Source organism: Oncorhynchus masou, chromosome 13, assembly GCF_036934945.1.
Source record: "Oncorhynchus masou masou isolate Uvic2021 chromosome 13, UVic_Omas_1.1, whole genome shotgun sequence".
Classification (NCBI taxonomy): domain Eukaryota; kingdom Metazoa; phylum Chordata; class Actinopteri; order Salmoniformes; family Salmonidae; genus Oncorhynchus; species Oncorhynchus masou.
The window spans coordinates 23,807,094-23,827,771 of record NC_088224.1 but is presented as its reverse complement, the minus strand read 5'-3'; the positions used below and the strand labels follow the sequence as shown (position 1 = coordinate 23,827,771).

Here is a 20,678-nt window from a genome sequence, read left to right as displayed (position 1 = left end):
ACCAACAGTGCAGTTCAAGAAGATTTAAAAAAATATTTACCAAATAAACTAAAGTAAAAAATATAAAAAGTAACACAATAACATAATAATAATGAGGCTATATACAGGGGGCACCGGTAACGAGTCAGTGTGAGGGGGTACAGGTTAGAGGTCATTTGTACATGTTGGTAGAGGTGAAGTGACTATGCATAGATAATAAACAGTGAGTAGCAGCAGTGTAAAAAACAAATGGGGGGTCAATGTAAATAGTCCGGTGGCCATTTGATTAATTGTCCAGCAGTATTATGGCTTGGGGGTAGAAGCTGTTAAGGAGCAGTCTATGACTTGGGTGACTGGAGTCTTTGACAGTTTTATGGGCTTTCCTCTGAAACCGCCTATTATATAGGTCCTGGATTGCAGGAAGCTTGGCCCCAGTGATGTACTGGGCTGTACGCACTACCCTCTGTAGTGCCTTACGGTCAGATGCCAAAGCAGTTGCCATACCAGGCGGTGATGCAACTGGACATGATGCTCTTGATGGTGCAGCTGTAGAACTTTTTGAGGATCTGAGGACCCATGTCAAATCTTTTCAGTCTCCTGAGGGGGAAAGGTTTTGTCGTGCCCTCTTCACGACTGTCCTGGTGGGTTTGGACCATGATAGATAGTTGGTGATGTGGACACCAAGGAACTTGAAACTCTCAACCTGCTCCACTGGAGCATCGAGAGTAGAGGAAGGCCCTAAAAATTGTCAAAGACCCCAGCCACCCCAGTCATAGACTGTTCTCTCTGCTACCACATGGCAAGCGTTACCGGAGAGCCAAGTCTAGGACCAAAAGGCTTCTCAACAGCTTTTATCCCTAAGCCATAAGGCATTTCACTGTAAGGTCTACACCTGTTGTATTCGGAACACATGACAAATTAACTTTGATTTGATATGTACGTACGGTCACTGTTGTGACGACGTCGTCGATGCACTCATTGATGAAGCCGATTACTGAGGTGGTATACTACTCAATGCCATTGGAAGAATTCCAGTCTGTGCTAGCAAAACAGTCCTGTAGTGTAGCATCTGCACCATCTGAACACTTCCATATTGAGCCAGTCACTGGTTCTTCCTGCTTTAGTTTTTGCTTGTAAGCAGGAATCAGGAGGATAGAATTATGGGTCGGATTTGCCAAATGGAGAGTGGGGGAGAGTTTGTATGCATCTCTGTCTGTGGAGTAAAGGCGGTCTAGAGTTTTTTTCCCCTTTGGTTGCACATGTGACATGCTGGTAAAAATTTGGTAAAACTGATATAAGTTTGACTGCATTATAGTCCCCAGCCACTAGGAGTGCCGCTTCTGGGCGAGAATTTTCACGTATGCTTATGGCCTTATACAGTTGGTTGAGTGAGGTCTTGGTGCCAGCATTGGTCTGTGGTGGTAAATAGACAGCTACGAATAATGTAGATGAGAACTATCTTGGTAGATAGTGTGGTCTACAGCTTATCATAAGGTACTTTACCTCAGGTGAGCAATACCTTGAGCCTTCTTTAATATTATACATTGCGCACCAGCTGTTATTGACAAAAAGACACACATCCCCACCACTCATCTTACCAGACGAAGCTTCTCTGTTCTGCCGGTGCATTGGAAATCCCTCTAGCTCTATATTGTCTGTGTCGTCGTTCAGCCACGACTCTGTGAAACACATGATATTACAGTTCTTAATGTCCCGTTGGTAGGGCAATCGTAATTGTCTCATCCATTTTATTTTACAATGATTGCATGTTAGCAAGTAGAATAGATGGCATTGGGAGTTTACTCACTCGCCTACTGATTCTCAAAAGGCAGCCTGATCTGCATCCTCTTTTCCTCTTGTCTTTTCTTCACGTAAATGATGTGGATCTGGGCCTGTTCCCGGGAGAGCAGTCTCTCTTTCTCGTCTGACTCGTTAAAGAAAAAGCTTCTTCCAGTTAGTGGTGAGCAATCGCTGTTCTGATGTCCAGAAGTTATTTTCGGTCATATGAGACAGTAGCAGCAACATTATGCACAAAATAATTTAAAAATAAGTTACAAACATTGCAAAAAAAACTAACAAAATAGCACAATTGATTACGGGTATGTAAAACGGCAGCCATCCTCATCCTCTGTGATCGGGAGTCCCATAGGGTGACGCACAGGTTAGGGGAGAGTTTGGCCAGGGTAGGCCATCAATGTAAATAAGAATGTATTCTTAACTGACTTGCCTAGTTAAAAATATATTTTTTGTTTAAGAAAAAAAAGATGTGCCTTCTTTAAAGTTAATTTGTGGAATTTATTTCCATCTTAATGCGTTTGAGCCAATCGGTTGTGTTGTGACAAGGTGGGGGGGTATACAGCCCTATTTGGTAAAAGACCAAGTCCATATTATGGCAAGAACACCTCAAATAAGCAAAGAGAAAATGACAGTCCATCATTACTTGAAGACATGAAGGTCAGTCAATAAGGAACATTTCAAGAGGTTTGAAAGTTTCTTCAAGTGCAGTCGCAAAAACCATCAAGCACTATGATGAAACTGGCTCTCGCGAGGACCACCACAGGAATGGAAAACCCAGAGTTACCTCTGCTGCAGAGGATAAGTTCATTAGAGTTACCTTTGCTGCAGAGGATAAGTTCATTAGAGTTGCCTCTGCGCAGAGGATAAGTTCATTAGAGTTGCCTCTGCTGCAGAGGATAAGTTCATTAGAGTTACCTCTGCTGCAGAGGATAAGTTCATTAGAGTTACCTCTGCTGCAGAGGATAAGTTCATTAGAGTTACCTCTGCTGCAGAGGATAAGTTCATTAGAGTTACCTCTGCTGCAGAGGATAAGTTCATTAGAGTTACCTCTGCTGCAGAGGATAAGTTCATTAGAGTTACCTCTGCTGCAGAGGATAAGTTCATTAGAGTTACCTCTGCTGCAGAGGATAAGTTCATTAGAGTTGCCTCTGCGCAGAGGATAAGTTCATTAGAGTTGCCTCCGCTGCAGAGGATAAGTTCATTAGAGTTACCTCTGCTGCAGAGGATAAGTTCATTAGAGTTACCTCTGCTGCAGAGGATAAGTTCATTAGAGTTGCCTCTGCTGCAGAGGATACATTCATGAGAGTTACCTCTGCTGCAGAGGATAAGTTCATGAGAGTTACCTCTGCTGCAGAGGATAAGTTCATTAGAGTTACCAGCCTCAGAAATTGCAGAGTTCCATATGTGTTATTTCATAGTTTTGATGTCTTCACTATTCTACAATGTAGAAAATAGTAAAATAAAGAAAAACCCTTGGATGAGTAGGTGTTCTAAAGTTTTTGACCGGTAGTGTATATTCATATTTTCCTGTTGTCATAGTGTAAATATAGTTAACAGCCTGCTCGGTTTCCCCCAGGCAGACGCCGACGGCTCGTCTGACACCTACTGGCCGATGCACTCTGACACAGCAGCCCCGGGGTTGGACCTGGGCTGGCCCCTCCAGGCACACAGCTTTATCGGCCCCACCGAGGTCACGACCCTGGTCAACCCCAGCGAGCCCGACATGCCAAGCATCAAGGAGCAGGCCAGACGACTCATCAAGAATGCACAGCACGTAAGTGGAGGGGCGGGGAGAAGGGATGTACATTCACACAGACTCACACACAGCACTTACAGAGGCACATACACACACACACCTGTTCAGGTCGAAGTGGTGTAAAGGGGAAGTGTACCGTATGTCAAATGACATTGTATTGGTCACATGTGCCGAACACAACAGGTGTTGACATTGCTGTGAAAGGCACAAAGGTGCGGACTCCGGCCGCAAAAACCTAATCTAAAGGGGAGGGTCTGGGTGGGCCTCTTTCACGGTGGTGGCTCGGGTGCTGGACGTGGACCCCACTCCACCATAGTCTTAGTCCACTTTTGTGGCCTCCTAGGAACGGCGAGCCTCGCCGCCAACCTATGACTGGCAACCCTACTAAAGGGCCCCACTGGACTGAGGGGCAGCTCCGGACTGAGGGGCAGCTCCGGACTGACTGACGGCTCTGGCAGCTCCTGGCTGGCAGATGGCTCTGGCTGCTCCTGGCTGGCGGCTCTGGCAGCTCCTGGCTGGCCGACGGCTCTGGCAGCTCCTGGCTGGCCGACGGCTCTGGCAGCTCCTGGCTGGCCGACGGCTCTGGCAGCTCCTGGCTGGCCGAAGGCTCTGGCAGCTCCTGGCTGGCCGAAGGCTCTGGCAGCTCCTGGCTGGCCGAAGGCTCTGGCAGCTCCTGGCTGGCCGAAGGCTCTGGCAGCTCCTGGCTGGCCGACGGCTCTGGCAGCTCCTGGCTGGCCGACGGCTCTGGCAGCTCCTGGCTGGCCGACGGCTCTGGCAGCTCCTGGCTGGCCGACGGCTCTGGCAGCTCCTGGCTGGCCGACGGCTCTGGCAGCTCCTGGCTGGCCGACGGCTCTGGCAGCTCCTGGCGGCTCTGACGGCTCAGGACAGACGGGAGACTCTGGCGGCTCAGGACAGACGGGAGACTCTGGCGGCTCAGGACAGACGGGAGACTCTGGCGGCTCAGGACAGACGGGAGAATCTGGCGGCTCAGGACAGACGGGAGAATCTGGCGGCTCAGGACAGACGGGAGACTCTGGCGGCACTGGAGAGGAGGAAGGCTCTAGCAGCGCTGGACAGGCGGGAGCACCTATAGGCAAAAGACGGAGAGACAGCCTGGTGCGGGGGGGCAGCCACCGGAGGGCTGGTGCGTGGAGGTAGCACTGGATAGACCCGACCGTGCAGGCACACTGGAGCTCTTGAGCACCGAGCCTGCCCAACCTTACCTGGTTGGATGCTCCCCGTAGCCCGACCATTGCGGCGAGGTGGAATAGGCTGCACTGGGCTGTGCTGGCGAACCGGGGACACCATGCGTAAGGCTGGTGCCATGTACGCCGGCCCGAGGAGACGCACTGGAGACTAGATGCGTAATGCCGGCTTCATGGCACCTGGCTCGATGCCCACTCTAGCCCGGCCGATACGCGGAGCTGGAATGTACCGCACCGGGTTATGCACCCGCACTGGGGAAACTACGCTCCACCGCATAACACGCTGCCTGCCCGGTCCCTCTCTCCGGTAAGCACAGGAAGTTGGCGCAGGTCTCCTACCTGGCTTCGCCACACTCCCTGTGTGCCACCCCCCAAGAAATTTTAGGGGCTGCCTCTCGGGCTTCCAGCCGCGCTGCCCTGCTGCCTCCTCGTACCTGCGCCTCTCTGCCTTCGCTGCCTCCAGCTCTGCCTTGGGATGGCGATATTCACCTGGCTTTTCCCATGGTCCCTTGCCGTCTAATATCTCCTCCCAAGTCCAGGAGTCTTGTGTTCGCTGCTGCTGCTGCTGCCCGTTACCACGCCACTTGGTCCTTGGTTGGTGGGTGATTCTGTAACGGATTTCATCCTCTTCGTCTGAAGAGGTGTAGCAAGGATCGGACCAATACGCAGCGTGGTAAGTGTCCATGTTTTAATAGAAACGACTGAACATGATACAAATACAAAATAACAAAGTGAAATGGAAACGAAACAGTCCCGTGTTGCACAAACACTGACACAGGAAACACTCACCCACAAAATACCCAAAGAATATGGCTGCCTAAATATGGTTCCCAATCAGAGACAACGATAAACACCTGCCTCTAATTGAGAACCAATCTAGACAACCATAGACCTACATAAACACAGAGATGGAAACAACCCCATAAATCTACAAAAAACCCTAGACAGTACAAACACCCAATAATAGACAATGTCACCCATGTCACACCCTGACCTAACCAAAATAATAAGAAAAACAAAGAATACTACGGTCAAGGCGTGACAGGCGAGCCTATTCCAAACAATTTAGAGTTAAAAAGTACGAAAAATATTTGCTGAATAAAAAAAGAAATACTAACACAATAAAAACAAAAACGATGCTATATTTATTTATTTATTTTACCTTTATTTAACTAGGCAAGTCAGTTAAGAACAAATTCTTATTTTCAATGACGGCCTAGGAACAGTGGGTTAACCAGTAAGTATACCAGTACCAAGTCAATGTGCAGGGGTACGAGGTAGTTAAGGTAATACATTATGTACATGTGGGTAGGGGTAAAAGTGACTTATCAGGATTGATAATTAACAGAGTAGCAGGAGCATATGTGAAGTGTGAAAATGTGTCCTTGGAGTGTGTGTGCCATCAATATGTGTGTGTGTGAGCATGTGTGTGTGAGTGTGAGTGTTAGAGTGTGAGTGTGTGTGAAGGAGAGTAAGTGCAGAACAATTCAGATAAGACAAATAAATAATAAAGGGGTCAATGTAAATAGTCCAGGTGGCCATTTGATGAACTGTTCAACAGTCTTATGGCTTGGGGGTAGAAGCTGTTCAGGAGCCTTTTGGTCCCAGATTTGGCACTCTGGTACTGCTTGCAGTGTGGTAGCAGAGAGAAGAGTCCATGACTTGGGTTGCTGGAGTCTGGTATAGAGGTCCTGGATGACATGGAGTTTGGCCACGGTGTTATACTGGGCCGTACACACTCCCCTCTGTCGGATGCCGAGCAGTTGCAATACCAAGTGGTGATGCAGCTAGTCAAGCTGCTCTCAATGAGGATTTGAGGGCCCATGCCAAATCTTTTCAGCCTCCTGAGGGGGAAGAGGCGTTGTCGTGCCCTCTTCACGACTGTGTTAGGGTGTTTGGACCATGATGATAGGTCCTTAGTGATGTCGACACCGAGGAACTTGAAGCTCTCGACTTGCTCCACTACAGCCCCGTCGATGTTAATGTGGGCGTGCTCAGCCCTCTGTTTCCTTTAGTCCGCGATAAGCTCCTTTGTCTTGCCCACATACACTACCGGTCAAAAGTTTTAGAACACCTACTCATTAGCCGTAGGCTAGCAGTCTTGACTAGCAGGCTGCAGGTGAGTCACAGTGCTGCTGCTGAGTAAACTACAGCCAGCCTTTGATCCAGTGGGCAGGGCTATAACGTAACTGGTTACCTATAGCTCTAGGTGTGTGTGGAAGTTTACAAAACACATGCACACTCATCAGACAGCTAATCACCACACTATAGGCTACAAAACAACCCATCCACTCATCCACACACCCACATTTTAATAGACACTCTTATCCAGAGCGACTTAAACCTCTACCATCTCACATCTTCTTTGGAGGACAAAGGTTTTTTGTTACATAAACATTTTACACACATTTTACATACAGTACCAGTCAAAAGTTTGGACACACCTACTCATTCAAGGGTTTTTCTTTATTTTTTACTATTTTCTACATTGTAGAATAATAGTGAATACATCAAAACTATGAAATAACACATGGTATCATGAAGTAACCAAGTATTAAACAAATCTAAATATATTTGATATTTGATATTCTTCAAATAGCCACCCTTTGTGCAAAGCTGTCATCAAGGCAATCTTGGCATTGTCTCAACCAGGAATGCTTTTCCAACAGTCTTGAATGAGTTCCCACATATGCTGAGCACTTGTTGGCTGCTTTTCCTTCACTCTGCGGTCTGACTCATCCCAAACCATCTCAATTTGGTTGAGGTCAGGGGATTGTGGAGGCCAGGTCATCTGATGCAGCAATCCATCACTATCATTGGTAAAATAGTACTTACACAGGCTGGAGGTGTGTGGGTCATTGTCCTGTTGAAAAACAAATGATAGTCCCACTAAGCCCAAACCAGATGGGATGGCGTATCGCTACAGAATGCTGTGGTAGCCATGCTGGTTAAGTGTGCCCTGAATTCTAAATAAATCATAGACAGTGTCATCAGCAAAGCACCCCCACACCATAACACCCCCTCCTGCATGCTTTACGGTGGGAATTACACATGCGGAGTTTACCCATACCACGTCTCACAAAAACACGGCTGTTGGAACCAAAAATCGCAGATTTGGACTCCAGACCAAAGGACAAATTTTCACCGGTCTAATGTCCATTGCTTGTGTTTCTTGGCCCAAGCAAGTCTCTTCTTATTATTGGTGTCCTTTAGTAGTGGTTTCTTTGCAGCAATTCGACCATGAATGCCTGATTCACACAGTCTCCTCTGAACAGTTGATGTTGAGATGTGTCTGTTAATTGAACTTTATGAAGCATTTATTTGGGATGCCATTTCTGAGGCTGGTAACTCTAATGAACGTATCTTCTGCAGCAAAGGTGACTCTGGGTCTTCCTTTCCTCAGGAGAGACAGTTTCATCATAGCACTTGATGGTTTTTGCGACTGCACTTGAAGAAACTTTCAAACCTCTTGAAATGTTCCGTATTGACTGATCTTCATGTCTTAAAGTAATGATGGACTGTCGTTTCTCTTTGCTTATTTGAGTTGTTCTTGCCATAATATGGACTTTTTTTAACCAAATAGGGCTATCTTCTGTATACCAACTCTACCATATGTTACAACACAACTGATTGGCTCAAACGCAATAAGAAGGAAATAAATCCCACAAATCAACTTTTAAGAAGTTATACCTGTTAATTGAAATGCATTCCAGGTGGCTACCTCATGAAGCTGGTTGAGAGAATGCCAAGAGTGTGCAAAGCTGTCAAGGCAAAGGGTGGCTCTTTGAAGAATATCACATTTATTTTGATTTGTTTAATTCTTTTTTGGTTACTACATGATTCCATATGTGTTATGTCTTCACTATTCTACAATGTAGATAATAATAAAAATAAATAAAAACTGAGTAGGTGTTCAAAAAATGTTGACTGGTAGTGTATGTTCCAGCAGTGAGGGGTGGAGTTCAACTGACAGTTACAGATTCCCAGACCCAGGCCTTCTCACCCCTGTCCACCCAGCAACACACCGTTAACACGATAGCATTCCCATCCTGTTGAATATCTATTATGTTATTTTTTACTCAGTCACTATCCCTCAGACAGGGATCCAGTGTTGCAGATAGAGTTATGTTCATGATTATTTGTCAGTTATGGACGCTGTTGTGTTAAACTCTGCCAGTCAGTCTGCCCCCGCTCTGCTTTGCCCTGCTTATCCACCACACCCTGTCTCTGAACATGAATGACTTGCACTCAGCTCAACCAAAAGAATACAATTACTTTTCTGTGTATGTGTGTGTCTAAATGTCAACAGGGTTGACAAACCTGTTAATCAGACTGGCCATGTCTCTGTTACTGTCCTACCCCCCTTTCTGTGTGTGTGTTTCATGTCCAACTAAATTAAATAATCCTAAACCTGATGTGATATTTTCTAGTTTCTAATTGGTTAATGTGATATTTCCCCCTCTCTCATTGGGCGTTGCTAGGTCATCGCTGTGGTGATGGACATGTTTACAGACGTGGATCTGTTTTCTGACTTGCTGGATGCCGCGTCGCGTCAAGTCCCCGTATACATTCTATTGGACGAACAGAATGCCCATCACTTCGTCTCCATGGTGATCAACTGTAAGGTCAACTTGGACCTTGTCCACGTGAGTCTCTATGTTTTTGGCCTAGATTGAACTATTTTAAGCGGGGTGACTCTCCACGCCTTAACTCGGTTTTCCCCATAACTCAGGTTAATGCTGTTCCTGAAAGCCTACTGGGTGTGCAGGGGTTTGATCCATCCCAGCACTAGCACAAACAGCACAGGGCTAAAAAAATAACAGTAGTTATTAATAGTTTGAAAAACACATGGTTTGAGCCGACACTCTAACAGATAGTATTCCAGTGTTTCTGTGTTGACTGGCAGCAGGCCACTGTCTCATAGCAGTAAGGTCATTTATTTACCTACATATTTACATGATGTCTAACTGACTACACCTGAGCTTGGTTACATAAATCTCAACAGAGCGGAGAAACTGGTTTGATTCACCCTTAGAACACACTAAAGAATAACATTTTTCATTAACCCCTTGTGACTCTGAATAACTATTTAGTGTGTGCGTGTGTGTGTTGCAGATGATGCGTGTGCGGACGGTGGCGGGAGTGACCTATTTCTGTCGGACAGGGAAGTCATTTAAAGGACAGGTGAAAAACCGCTTTCTATTGGCTGACTGCAGGGCCGTGCTCAGTGGAAACTACAGGTGAACATAGAAATATAACAGATTTCAACACTCAACTATAGTTGAGCATCGAAACACACCAGATAGAACAGATATCAGATACTTCTTTAGTCGCAGAAGTTAACGTGTCATATCCTGTTTCCTGTAGTTTCATGTGGTCCTATGAGAAGCTGCATCGCTGCATCGCTCATCTCTTCCTGGGAGAACTGGTCACCACCTTTGACGAGGAGTTCCGCATCCTGTTCGCTCAATCACAGCCCCTCACTGTTGACCACGCCCTAGTGCCTTTCTCCTCTGACAGCAGCAGCAGCAGTTACTATGGTAACCAGTTTGGCCTGAAGCGGACCCAGTCCCTGCGAAACCCTCTGGGTTTCCAACGACACACCCCTGAACTTCCGGCCTACCCTTTCGGAGGAGGAGATTCCGAGCGCTCTGCGTTCCGAAGAGATGACATGTTCCGACATACCATAGACCCAGGAGGACTGAATCTTGGGAAGTTTGCAGTGTCACAGCAGTTCAGGATGCAGCAGGCCCACTCCATGGTCTCCAGGTGGGTTGGTGCACGTATATTTATGTAAAACTAGATTTTATGTAGAACCCTATAATTCACTACACTCTTAGAAAAAAGGGTTTCAAAGGGGTTATTTGGCTGTAGGAGAACCCTTTTCGGTTCCAGGTAGAACCTTTTTTGGTTCCATGTAGCAATCACTGTGGAAAGGGTTCTACATGGAACCCAAAGGGGTTTTTCAAAGGGTTGTCATATGGGGACAGCCAAAGAACCCTTTTCTAAGAGTGTATACTTGGAATAGAGTACCAAAGTCAATCATAAGTATTCAACCGATTTCTGGGGAACTTCACCCATAAACAGTTAACTTATTGTATTACATTTTTTATGTGTCCTCTGTTAACATTTAAATGGTTTTGTTTGTGTTTCCTGTGTTCCCAGGCAGATGGAGATAAGCGCCAGTGACTATAAGAGGCACAGCTACACAGAGGGAACCCAGGAGAGCTACTCCGCGTCCAGACAGTACATGAGGCACAGAGTTATGAACAACCTGGATGAGACAGAGCAGCACTACCACAGGTACTAGTTAGTTAGTTCATTTGTTAGTTAGTTAGTTTATGTTGTCTTCATCAGCTTGACTTAATATTGTGATCAGATCAGGCAAAACTCTTGGCCCTAGTTATAATCTTTAAAAAAATGATCTGTGATACGTAAAGCATGTTGGGTTTTTATGATCGTTATTCTGATGATGAGGATGATGATTCTGCTGCTGATGATGATTTATGATTTATGTTTGTATTCTAGGGAGCAGAGCCAGTCTAGCCACTACTACCAGGGTGGTGAGGGACCTGGGTTAGGACCTGGGACGGGGCTAGAAGGACCTGGCTCAGGCCATGGACACTACGACAGGCTGAGGAACAGACCAGCACTGGACCAGTACTCTGACTCAGGCTACCCCTATGAGGAACCTCCTGGTCCAGAGGGCTACGGCAGAGACTACTTCTCCTCTGAGGACCTGAAACATGACCCGGGACATCAACCAGCAGGGGGAAGGTACGTGGTAGAGACAGTCCACTGGACTGGAGAATAATCAGTATTGTCTGTTCATTGTTGACTGCTCCCACTAGAGTTCTTAAATTAAACTTTTAGTGATACGCACACAATGTTTCAATAAGGTTAATGTGTAAGTATCAACCACGACCCTCAAAATGTGTCTATACTAATGTAACACCTTCTCTTTTGTCTAGGTACGGAGGTGGCAGTGGCCACAAGAGGCCGACGGTGGGCCAGCCCTATGCCTGTCTGTCGTCCCCCACCCATCCGCACCCCCCAGAGAAGCAGGTGTTCCCCGTCCCAGCGGAGACAGACCACGACCAGGACCCCAACGTCAGACAGGGCCTCCGCAGCTGGAGAATCAACTCCTACCTCAGCGCCTACGGGGACACAGGAGAGGAGGGGCTGCTCCAACCTCTGGGCCCTGATGCTTTCCAAGACCCTGAGTCTGATGGGAAATTGTACGCCCATGAGGCAAGAGAGCCTCCGAATGTCCCCTCCAAGCCTAGACTGGATATCCGACCGCTGCACTACAGCAAGCCCTTCATGCCTGAGAGTATGGGGAAGGACAGGGCTGACCGATGGACCACCGAGTGGGAGAGAGAGAGAGAGAAAGAGCGGGCGGTGGGGGGGAGGGAGGTGGGGGCAGACGTGGAGTTGCCGTCGTCGAGGGAGGCTCCGGGGGAAGTCTCGATCTCCAAACACGAGACGGTCCGGATGCGGGTCAACCCGATGCTCCAGAGGAGTTCCCGGCTGCGCTCCTCCCTCATCTTTTCCTCCTCCAAGACGGAGACCCACATGGGAGGCCTGGGCATGAAGGTCTATATTACCTTTCATATCATCTGAGGTTTTTTTTACATTGAATTGCAACCTTGCTTTGAAATGTGCCATACAAATAAAGTTTAATTTGATTTGATGCAGGTGGCCAACGAGGAGGACGAGAATTCCGACTCGCTCCGCACCACCTCCATCGTCCAACAGATCCTGGAGAAGCGACGCTCTTTGACCCGGGAACCCTTTGAGTGGAGGAAGAAGGCAGAGGAGAACGAGAGAGAGAAGGAGAAAGAAGAGAAGGAGAAAGAGAAAGAAAAGAAAGAGGCTTGGTTGAAAGAGGAGGCTGAGCCAAAGAAAGAGCCCCCCAAAGTAACCTCAGCCAGCAGAGAGGTGTCTAAGAACCCCCTGGCTGAGGTGGAGACCACAAAAGACACCCCAGCATCTGCAGATCTCCCCAAACCCCAGTCATTTAACATGAACAACCCTTCCAATAGACTGCAGTACTTCATGGAGCTGGCTGCTAAGAGGAACGCATCTAAAGAGGCTGTGATAAAAGAACCTCCTCAGAAGAAACCAGGCCTTCCAGACACTCCTTCTTCCAGCACGACCGCCATCACCTCGGTCCCCAAAGTCCCCTCATTTTTCGTGACTGCTCCAGAGCCTGCCCCAAAGAAACCACAAGTCGCAGCCACACCAGAGCTAAAATGTAAACCTCAAACCTCAAGTTTCAAAATCTCAGAGCCTGCCGCTTCTACCACAGCACAGAGAAAAGACAGCAGCTCGGAGTCACAGAGGAAAGAGCCCGGTAAGATTCTAAAGCCATTCCCTTCTCCGAAGATCTTCAAGAGGGACACTCTGAAGCCGTTCAAGAGCTCCAACCCACGCCACGTCTCCTGTGATGAGGAAATGCTAACAACGGACGCCACAGACGCGGAGAAAAGCGAGCTGAAGAAGTCTCGCTCCAAAAGCTCGTCCAGTATGTCACAGACTGAGTCTAAGGAGGGGCTCCACAAGAACCTGGGCTCCAACACCTCCCTCAACACCCTGGGAGGGGAGGGAAAGGCTGACACTAAGCCTCTAGACTTCCTCAAGAAGCAGACCCAAAGACTCAAAGGTATGTTGTACTGTCTGTGTATCTGTCACGGATTGTTACGTCCATGTTTACTGGGTTTTAATTTTAAAAATGTAATTGCTGTGCTCATGATGTATACAGCAAATTCCCTTCGGAGCAAAAAAGGTTTGAATTAATTAATTAGTTCAATTATTAATTAAAACATTCATTCATTCAAAGGTTTCCTGGGACCCAAGGACAAGAAGAGCTCCGGTGGTGCGACATCGGCATCCAACGGAGACGAAAAGACCATGAGAACTGTGCCCGAAACCTCAGAGGAGCCTGTGATCGGCGCTAAAAACCTGAGCTCCACCGCCGATGCTAAAGCCACAGACTATGTCACCTCTGCAGCCAATCACAAAGCTGCGTCCAAAACGACAGGTCTGTCTCGGTACCAGAGCTCCAGTGGCTCAGTTCTGTTCAGTAGCAACCTGAGAGACGACACCAAGGTCATCCTGGAACAGATCTCTGCCAACAGCCAGAAGAACCGTCTGGAGCGAGGAGGAGGAGAGGAGGCTGGAGGGGAGAAGGATGTAGACGTAGCAGGGGAGAAAGGAGGGCTGGAGAGGGAGCCAACGCTTAAAAAGAACCGCTTCCAGAGGCCCCAGGCCAACCCTCAGGAGAGAGATAGCCTCCTGAAGAGGATCGAGAGCATGAGGAAGGACAAGAAGGTCTACAGCCGCTTTGAGGTACTCTACCGTAGCAGACAGGAGGTTTGCAGGGAGGAGGAGGGCTACAGGAGAGGGGAAAGAGAGGAGTTAGAGGGAGAGGAGGAGGATAGGGGGAGTGTAGAGAGGAGTAAATACACACCTTTACTGGTTATGTCCAGGAGGTCAAATAATATATTAACAATAATAATATATGACATTTAGCAGACCCTTGACTAAATAGAAGAGACATTTACATGTTATGAATTATAGCCATTAATGTGAAATATATATTTGATGCTGCTATTTAAAGATGTGACACAACATTTTATTTATTTTGTTTCCCGATACTTTGATAAGGATTTCTAACAAAAAATGTTTAGGATATTTGTACATAGTGCACAGACTCAGTGAGTTTTAATTTTGTGGATATGTCATAGGGACATTAGTTTGGCTCTTAATTAAGTTACCACTGAAGTTACCATTAAAACCATGTGAACAATGAAGCACATTAGTACCTAAAGAGATCTTTTACACTGAAAGGTGATACCAAGGGGGGAGGAGGGGGTGATGAGTGGAGAGGAGAGGTAGGGATGAGTGGAGAGGAGAGGTAGGGATGACAGGAGAAAATGGAGGATGAGGGAGAGGGGAGGAGGGGAGCATGAGGGAGGGAAAGGGGGAGTATGAGAGAGTGAGTCAGATCGTATTCCACTCACTGTCATTCCTGATGTTCTGTTAACAGATGGGGAATAACCTGGGATAACTAAAGATGGCTGAGGAACATATTGACTGGAAGCTGAGTGTGTGTGTGGAGGACGTGCAAACACACACCAACATGCACACACACATCGTTCACATTCAGCAATATATGTGCCAAACACATCATCAGAAGACCAGAGAGAGAGGGAGAATACACTGAACACAAGAACAGCAGATACCTCCTGTGACTTCAGACTGCAGGCTTCGCGGATGATCAGACGATACTGTACTAAACCTTTAAAAGACTGACTATGAAACATGAGATGAAACTGTACCCATATAAGGCAAGCGTTGTCTGGTTGGTTTTTGCCTTATATGGACTTCATGGGACAACTTTTCACCGATTCACCACAACCCTTCGTCCACGCCTAGAGTGAGAGAGAGTGTATGTGTGAAAGAAAGTGTGTGTAGTGTGTGCATGTTTTACTGCAAGAAAGCAACTGAACACATGCCCAGCCATCAAACATGCCTGTACAGAACAGCACACTCCCTGTGCCAGTCGTATGTATGTGTGTGTGTGTGTGGAAACTGGTAATGCTGAAAGTATGTCTGGGTTTACACTGTGCCAACGGAGCGCCACGTCTCGTCAAACCCAGAGAACTATTATTAACCAGTCTCCACACTAAAGACAGCAGAGAGGGAGAGAGATGGGGAGAGAGAGAAAATGATAGAGGGAGAGAGGAAAAATACAGATTAACCCAGCTAGCACATTTGGTTCCTTGGAAGTTGTGGGAATGTATGTTTTTTGTTTTCCATTGGTTCTCGGAACAAAGCTATACGTTTCCTGACTGGTAAAACTGAACATCTTTTAAACATTCTGAGAACGGAAGTGAACATTTTGCCTGTTCTGAGAACATTTTTAAGTGGCAGGGAGGTTCTGAGAACGTTTTACTGTGGTTCCCTGAAGGTTTTTAAGTTGCAGGGAGGTTCTGAGAACATTTTACTGTGGTTCCCGGAAGGTTTTCTTGCGAGATTTTATTAATGTTTTGCGAACGGAAATTATTAATTATTTGAAGGTAATTAAATAACGTTCTGAGAACATGTTTCAATCATGCAAACGCATGTATTGTTTATTGTGCTATGGCGTCAGTGAGATTCAAACCTATGATCTTATGTTCTCTAGCCATGAGGTTTAAAATACTTTTGTTGATGCTGAATGTATACGTTTTTAAATATCATTCTTAGAATGATCTTTGAAAGCGATTAATGTTTTCTTGTGTTTTTTATGGAAAGTTTTCTTAATGTTCTTAGAGCATGACTTTAAATATAACAATGAGGAAACCTGCAAAAAACGTTATGCTGAGGTACTGAAATTCCCACAGAAGATTGTTGTTTCTTAATGTTCTCTGAACATTCTGAAAACATTACTTTAAATAGAACCATGAGGAAACCTGCAGAAAACTTTACACTTAAGCACTGGAATTCCACCTAAGAAACATATTGTTCTCAGAACCTTATGTGCTAGCTGGGTATCCTGCACCATTCCAAGAACTTTGTTTGAAGGTTGAATGCAAAATAACCATAGTACAACCACACTCTCACCAAGCTCTAAGAAACATATTGTTCTCAGAATTGTATGTGCTAGCTGGGAAAGGAGATGGAAAGAGATGGACCAACAGGGTAAGATAATTAGATACTGGGTATATGGCTTGCAGGTCTTTACAATTTTGTATTTATTAATTAAATCACCAGTACCTTAGAAGACAAGTTGAGATTGAGACTGCTTCGTTGCAGCCCTGTGTGGATGCAGGTACCTGGAAAACGTAGTGAGTTGGATAGGGTCTGAGTGATATTTCCACCACAAAACCTTCACCTATCCGGTCAAGTCAGGTCAGACATCTTTGATGAAGAAACGTAGGGAAGAAGGAAGGAAGGATGCATTTCTAAAATGTTGTATTTTATACAAGAGTATAAAAACTTTCACCCTTGAGTCTGTCAGTTTGTCTCTGTCCACTACACCAGAAGTGGAAAGAACATTTCCAAGTACATGAACACACTCTGTAAAAATACTTAGTGAGGGAATAGGAGTTATGAATAATTAATTAATGCCAGTGTTGTGTTCGAGACCACCTAAAGCGTGACTGTTTCAAGATTTAGACCGTAGCAAATTGAGTCCTTCTCAAGATCGAGAAGTTTATTTAACTAGGCAAGTCAGTTAAGAAAAAAATCTTATTTACAATGACGGCCCACCCCGGGCCAAACCCGGACGACGCTGGGTCAATTGTGTGCCGTACTACGGGACTCCCAATCATGGCCGGATGTGATACAGCCTGGATTCATACCAGGGACTGTGGTCATGCCTCTTGCACTGAGATGCAGTACCTTAGACCGCTGCGCCACTCGGAAGCCAAGATCAAGACCAGGAGGGAGACAAGGGGTTCCGAGACAAAGTCAAGACCATGATAGTAATTTTGTCAAATCATCTCTAGCTGTGTATAGTCACAGAAAAAACGATATGAGGGGGAAAGTCTGTCACTCACCCACTCCATGACATCCTCCTAGCAGCTAGCTAACGTTAGGCTCCATATTTTTTAGCTTGATACGCTAGCCTATAGCCACGTTATGACTGACTAGTTAGATTCTATTGACATTCTTAGTCTTCAAATCAAATTTATTTATATAGCCCTTCGTACATCAGCTGATATCTCAAAGTGCTGTACAGAAACCCAGCCTAAAACCCCAAACAGCAAGCAATGCAGGTGTAGAAGCACGGTGGTTAGGAAAAACTCCCTAGAAAGGCCAAAACCTAGGAAGAAACCTAGAGAGGAACCAGTCTATGTGGGGTGGTCTTAGTTACATTTGTCAGTTCTTGTCCAGAATATTGAGTCATTGAAACTGAAACGTTGCATCCCGAATGGAGGCAGCAAACAATGTACCAGGCCAGCTGTGATTTACAACCTGATAGCAATATTTTTTGAACTACCAAGAAATGTTTTGGTGAATTACATTAATCATGCATTGAACTGCATCATGGAACGTTGAGTCAAATTTAACCTATTTTTAAAACCTTTTATAAAGTTGGTTTTGTAGCATCAAGTGGGAATTGTATATGTTTTACTGATATTATGATTGTCTGTTTGTAGTTGAAGCTAGTGATGCACCGGTATGACATTTTTGGCCATACCGATATCTAATATCTTTCTTGCCAAAAAACTTGATACCGATAACTAATATTTAACATTTTAGCCGCTTTTTAAGCATTCTAGTACAGTTAAATAGTTAACACACACTCACATGGACGCGGCAAGAGGCGTCACTACAGTCCCTGGTTCGATTCCAGGCTGTATCACATCCGGCCGTAATTGGGAATCCCATAGGGCGGCGCACAATTGGCCCAGCGTCGTCCGGGCCGCCATTGTAAAAAAATATTTGACTTGCCTAGTTAAATAAAGGTTACAGACTCACACACACACACACACACACACACACACACACACACACACACACACACACACCACTGACCAAAAAGTTATTCTGTTGGCATTTACGTATGTCCCCATTACCAGTAAAACATCATCAAAAACGATTTATTTAACTTACTTTCTGTGCTGTGCTGTTTCGTTGTTCATTTGTTCAGTCATTTCACTCTCAACCAGGATTTCTATGGAACACGTTTGGGTCTTTGCGTGTCAAAAAAGATACACGTCAAATAACAGTATTTGATGTGTCAAATAAGCTTGTTTACCAATCAGGACCTGAATGTGACTGCACATCACATAATAATTGAACGCATTCATAATGTTTTTACGTAGTTATTACACTATCACTCGTATTTCATATGTCACAATGATTAATCGATACGTATGCTATGATGCTGGTAAAGTTGTCTCGCGCACCAACAGTGCTGGTTATAAAAAAAGCTAGCTAGCTCATGGATGCAATTTTTATTATTTCAGTAGTTATAATTAGCTAACTAACTATAGAGCTAGGTGTCATCATCTCAAATAACCCTAATTTATAAGACAGTTCTTATAGCTAAAGCTAGCTACCCCAGAAGGTCAAACAAATTAACGTTATGCTTTATTACCAACGCGGTATTGTAAACACATTGTTCATGGCCGGTGTACTTTTTGTACAGCTTTGACAATGCCACTGTATATTTTTTTGACACGCAAAGACCCAAACGGTGTTCCATAGTATGTATGTCGTGAAGCTAAGAGCAGTGACGCTATTACTGTGTAACTCCGGTAGGGCAACATCTGAAAAATAACATAAGAACAGCCCTTAGCCGTGGTATATTGGCCATATACACACCCACTCGAGCCTTAAAGCTTAAGTAGAAGCAATGCCCACTAAAACAAAAGTGGGTATATGGCTTATACCTGCGTATACCCGCAACTAGACCACTGGCCCTTTGTGTTTTACAAAAAGTGTACTCTCCTACATTAGTGCGCTGGTATTACGATTCGAACCTGTCACATACTGAAGACCTATAGGTTCACCACTGCACTAACCTGTCACATACTGAAGACCTATAGGTTCACCACTGTACTAACCTGTCACACACTGAAGACCTATAGGTTCACCACTGTACTAACCTGTCACACACTGAAGATCTATAGGTTCACCACTGTACTAACCTGTCACATACTGAAGACCTATAGGTTCCCACTGTACTAACCTGTCACATACACCTATAGGTCCACCACTGTACTAACCTGTCACATACTGAAGACCTATAGGTTCACCACTGTACTAACCTGTCACACACTGAAGACCTATAGGTTCACCACTGTACTAACCTGTCACACACTGAAGACCTATAGGTTCACCACTGTACTAACCTGTCACACACTGAAGATCTATAGGTTCACCACTGTACTAACCTGTCACATACTGAATATCTATAGGTTCACCACTGTACTAACCTGTCACATACAGAAGACCTATAGGTTCACCACTGTACTAACCTGTCACACACTGAAGATCTATAGGTTCACCACTGTACTAACCTGTCACATACTGAAGATCTATAGGTTCACCACTGTACTAACCTGTTAAATTCTGAAGATCTATAGGTTCACCACTGTACTAACCTGTTAAATTCTGAAGATCTATAGGTTCACCATTGCGCACCATGTCTATAACAGGTATAAAGGCTGTTAAGATACTGTATCAATGGTTCAAGAAAGGAGTGTTGTATATATTTGACCTGGCTAAGTGGTTTTATGCCCTGACTGAATGGGAGCTGATAATTATTCATTTTTTGACTCTGCTGGTCTCGGGAAGACATTTTGATACCTCACTGTCTGAGACAGAGTCAAGAGGGAGTACAAGACAAGACCGAGACACTCAATATGTGGTCTCGAGAATGGACTCGAGGAACATTCACTATCTTCTTGGTAAGCAACTCCAGTGTAGATTTGACCTTCGGTTTTAGGTTATTGTCCTGCTGAAAGGTGAATTAATCTCTCAGTGTCTGGTGGCAAGCAGACACTGCGAGATGGTCACGAGTTCTACAACACCGATAAGGGATATATTAGTGTAAATACTGGTATAGATAAAAAGGGTTTGTTGTTGATACTGTAACAAGTGACAAATGATAGCCTATCACCAGGCTGTTAAATAACGTGTTGTGTCATTTTTATTAACATAATTAATGACTGTAGTAAGACAATCAGAATATCAGAATTAAAGGGATTTTGCACAGTAGGGAAATGTTTTCTTTTACAACTCTATTGTATTTTATGATGTCATGTTTAACAAAAAAACATATTGTAATAAAGTCTTAATGTGGCTAAAGCTGACACTGACTGGTGTGTGTGTATGTGTCTGTGTGAGCGTACACACACGTGTGTGTCTTTGGGAGCGCTGACTTAGATTCACTGACTGAATGGTATGATATAGTGTATTAGGGTGTAAAACACACCAGC

At 45.3% G+C, this 20,678-nt stretch overlaps 1 protein-coding gene across 2 annotated transcripts in view; it reads left to right on the top strand.

Moving 5' to 3' along the window:
- LOC135551949 (protein FAM83H-like) overlaps positions 1–20,552 on the top strand; it is a 39,288-nt gene extending 18,736 nt beyond the window's left edge. For both annotated transcript variants that reach the window (XM_064983242.1, XM_064983241.1), the window contains exons 4-13: positions 3,353–3,550; positions 9,219–9,383; positions 9,853–9,977; positions 10,105–10,506; positions 10,903–11,040; positions 11,266–11,514; positions 11,709–12,333; positions 12,436–13,402; positions 13,580–14,088; positions 14,789–20,552. In XM_064983242.1, coding sequence (XP_064839314.1) covers positions 3,353–3,550; positions 9,219–9,383; positions 9,853–9,977; positions 10,105–10,506; positions 10,903–11,040; positions 11,266–11,514; positions 11,709–12,333; positions 12,436–13,402; positions 13,580–14,088; positions 14,789–14,809 — 3,399 coding nt within the window. In that variant the 3' untranslated portion in view covers positions 14,810–20,552. The remainder of the gene's footprint in view (positions 1–3,352; positions 3,551–9,218; positions 9,384–9,852; positions 9,978–10,104; positions 10,507–10,902; positions 11,041–11,265; positions 11,515–11,708; positions 12,334–12,435; positions 13,403–13,579; positions 14,089–14,788) is intronic.
- The last annotated feature ends 126 nt before the right edge of the window (positions 20,553–20,678 follow it).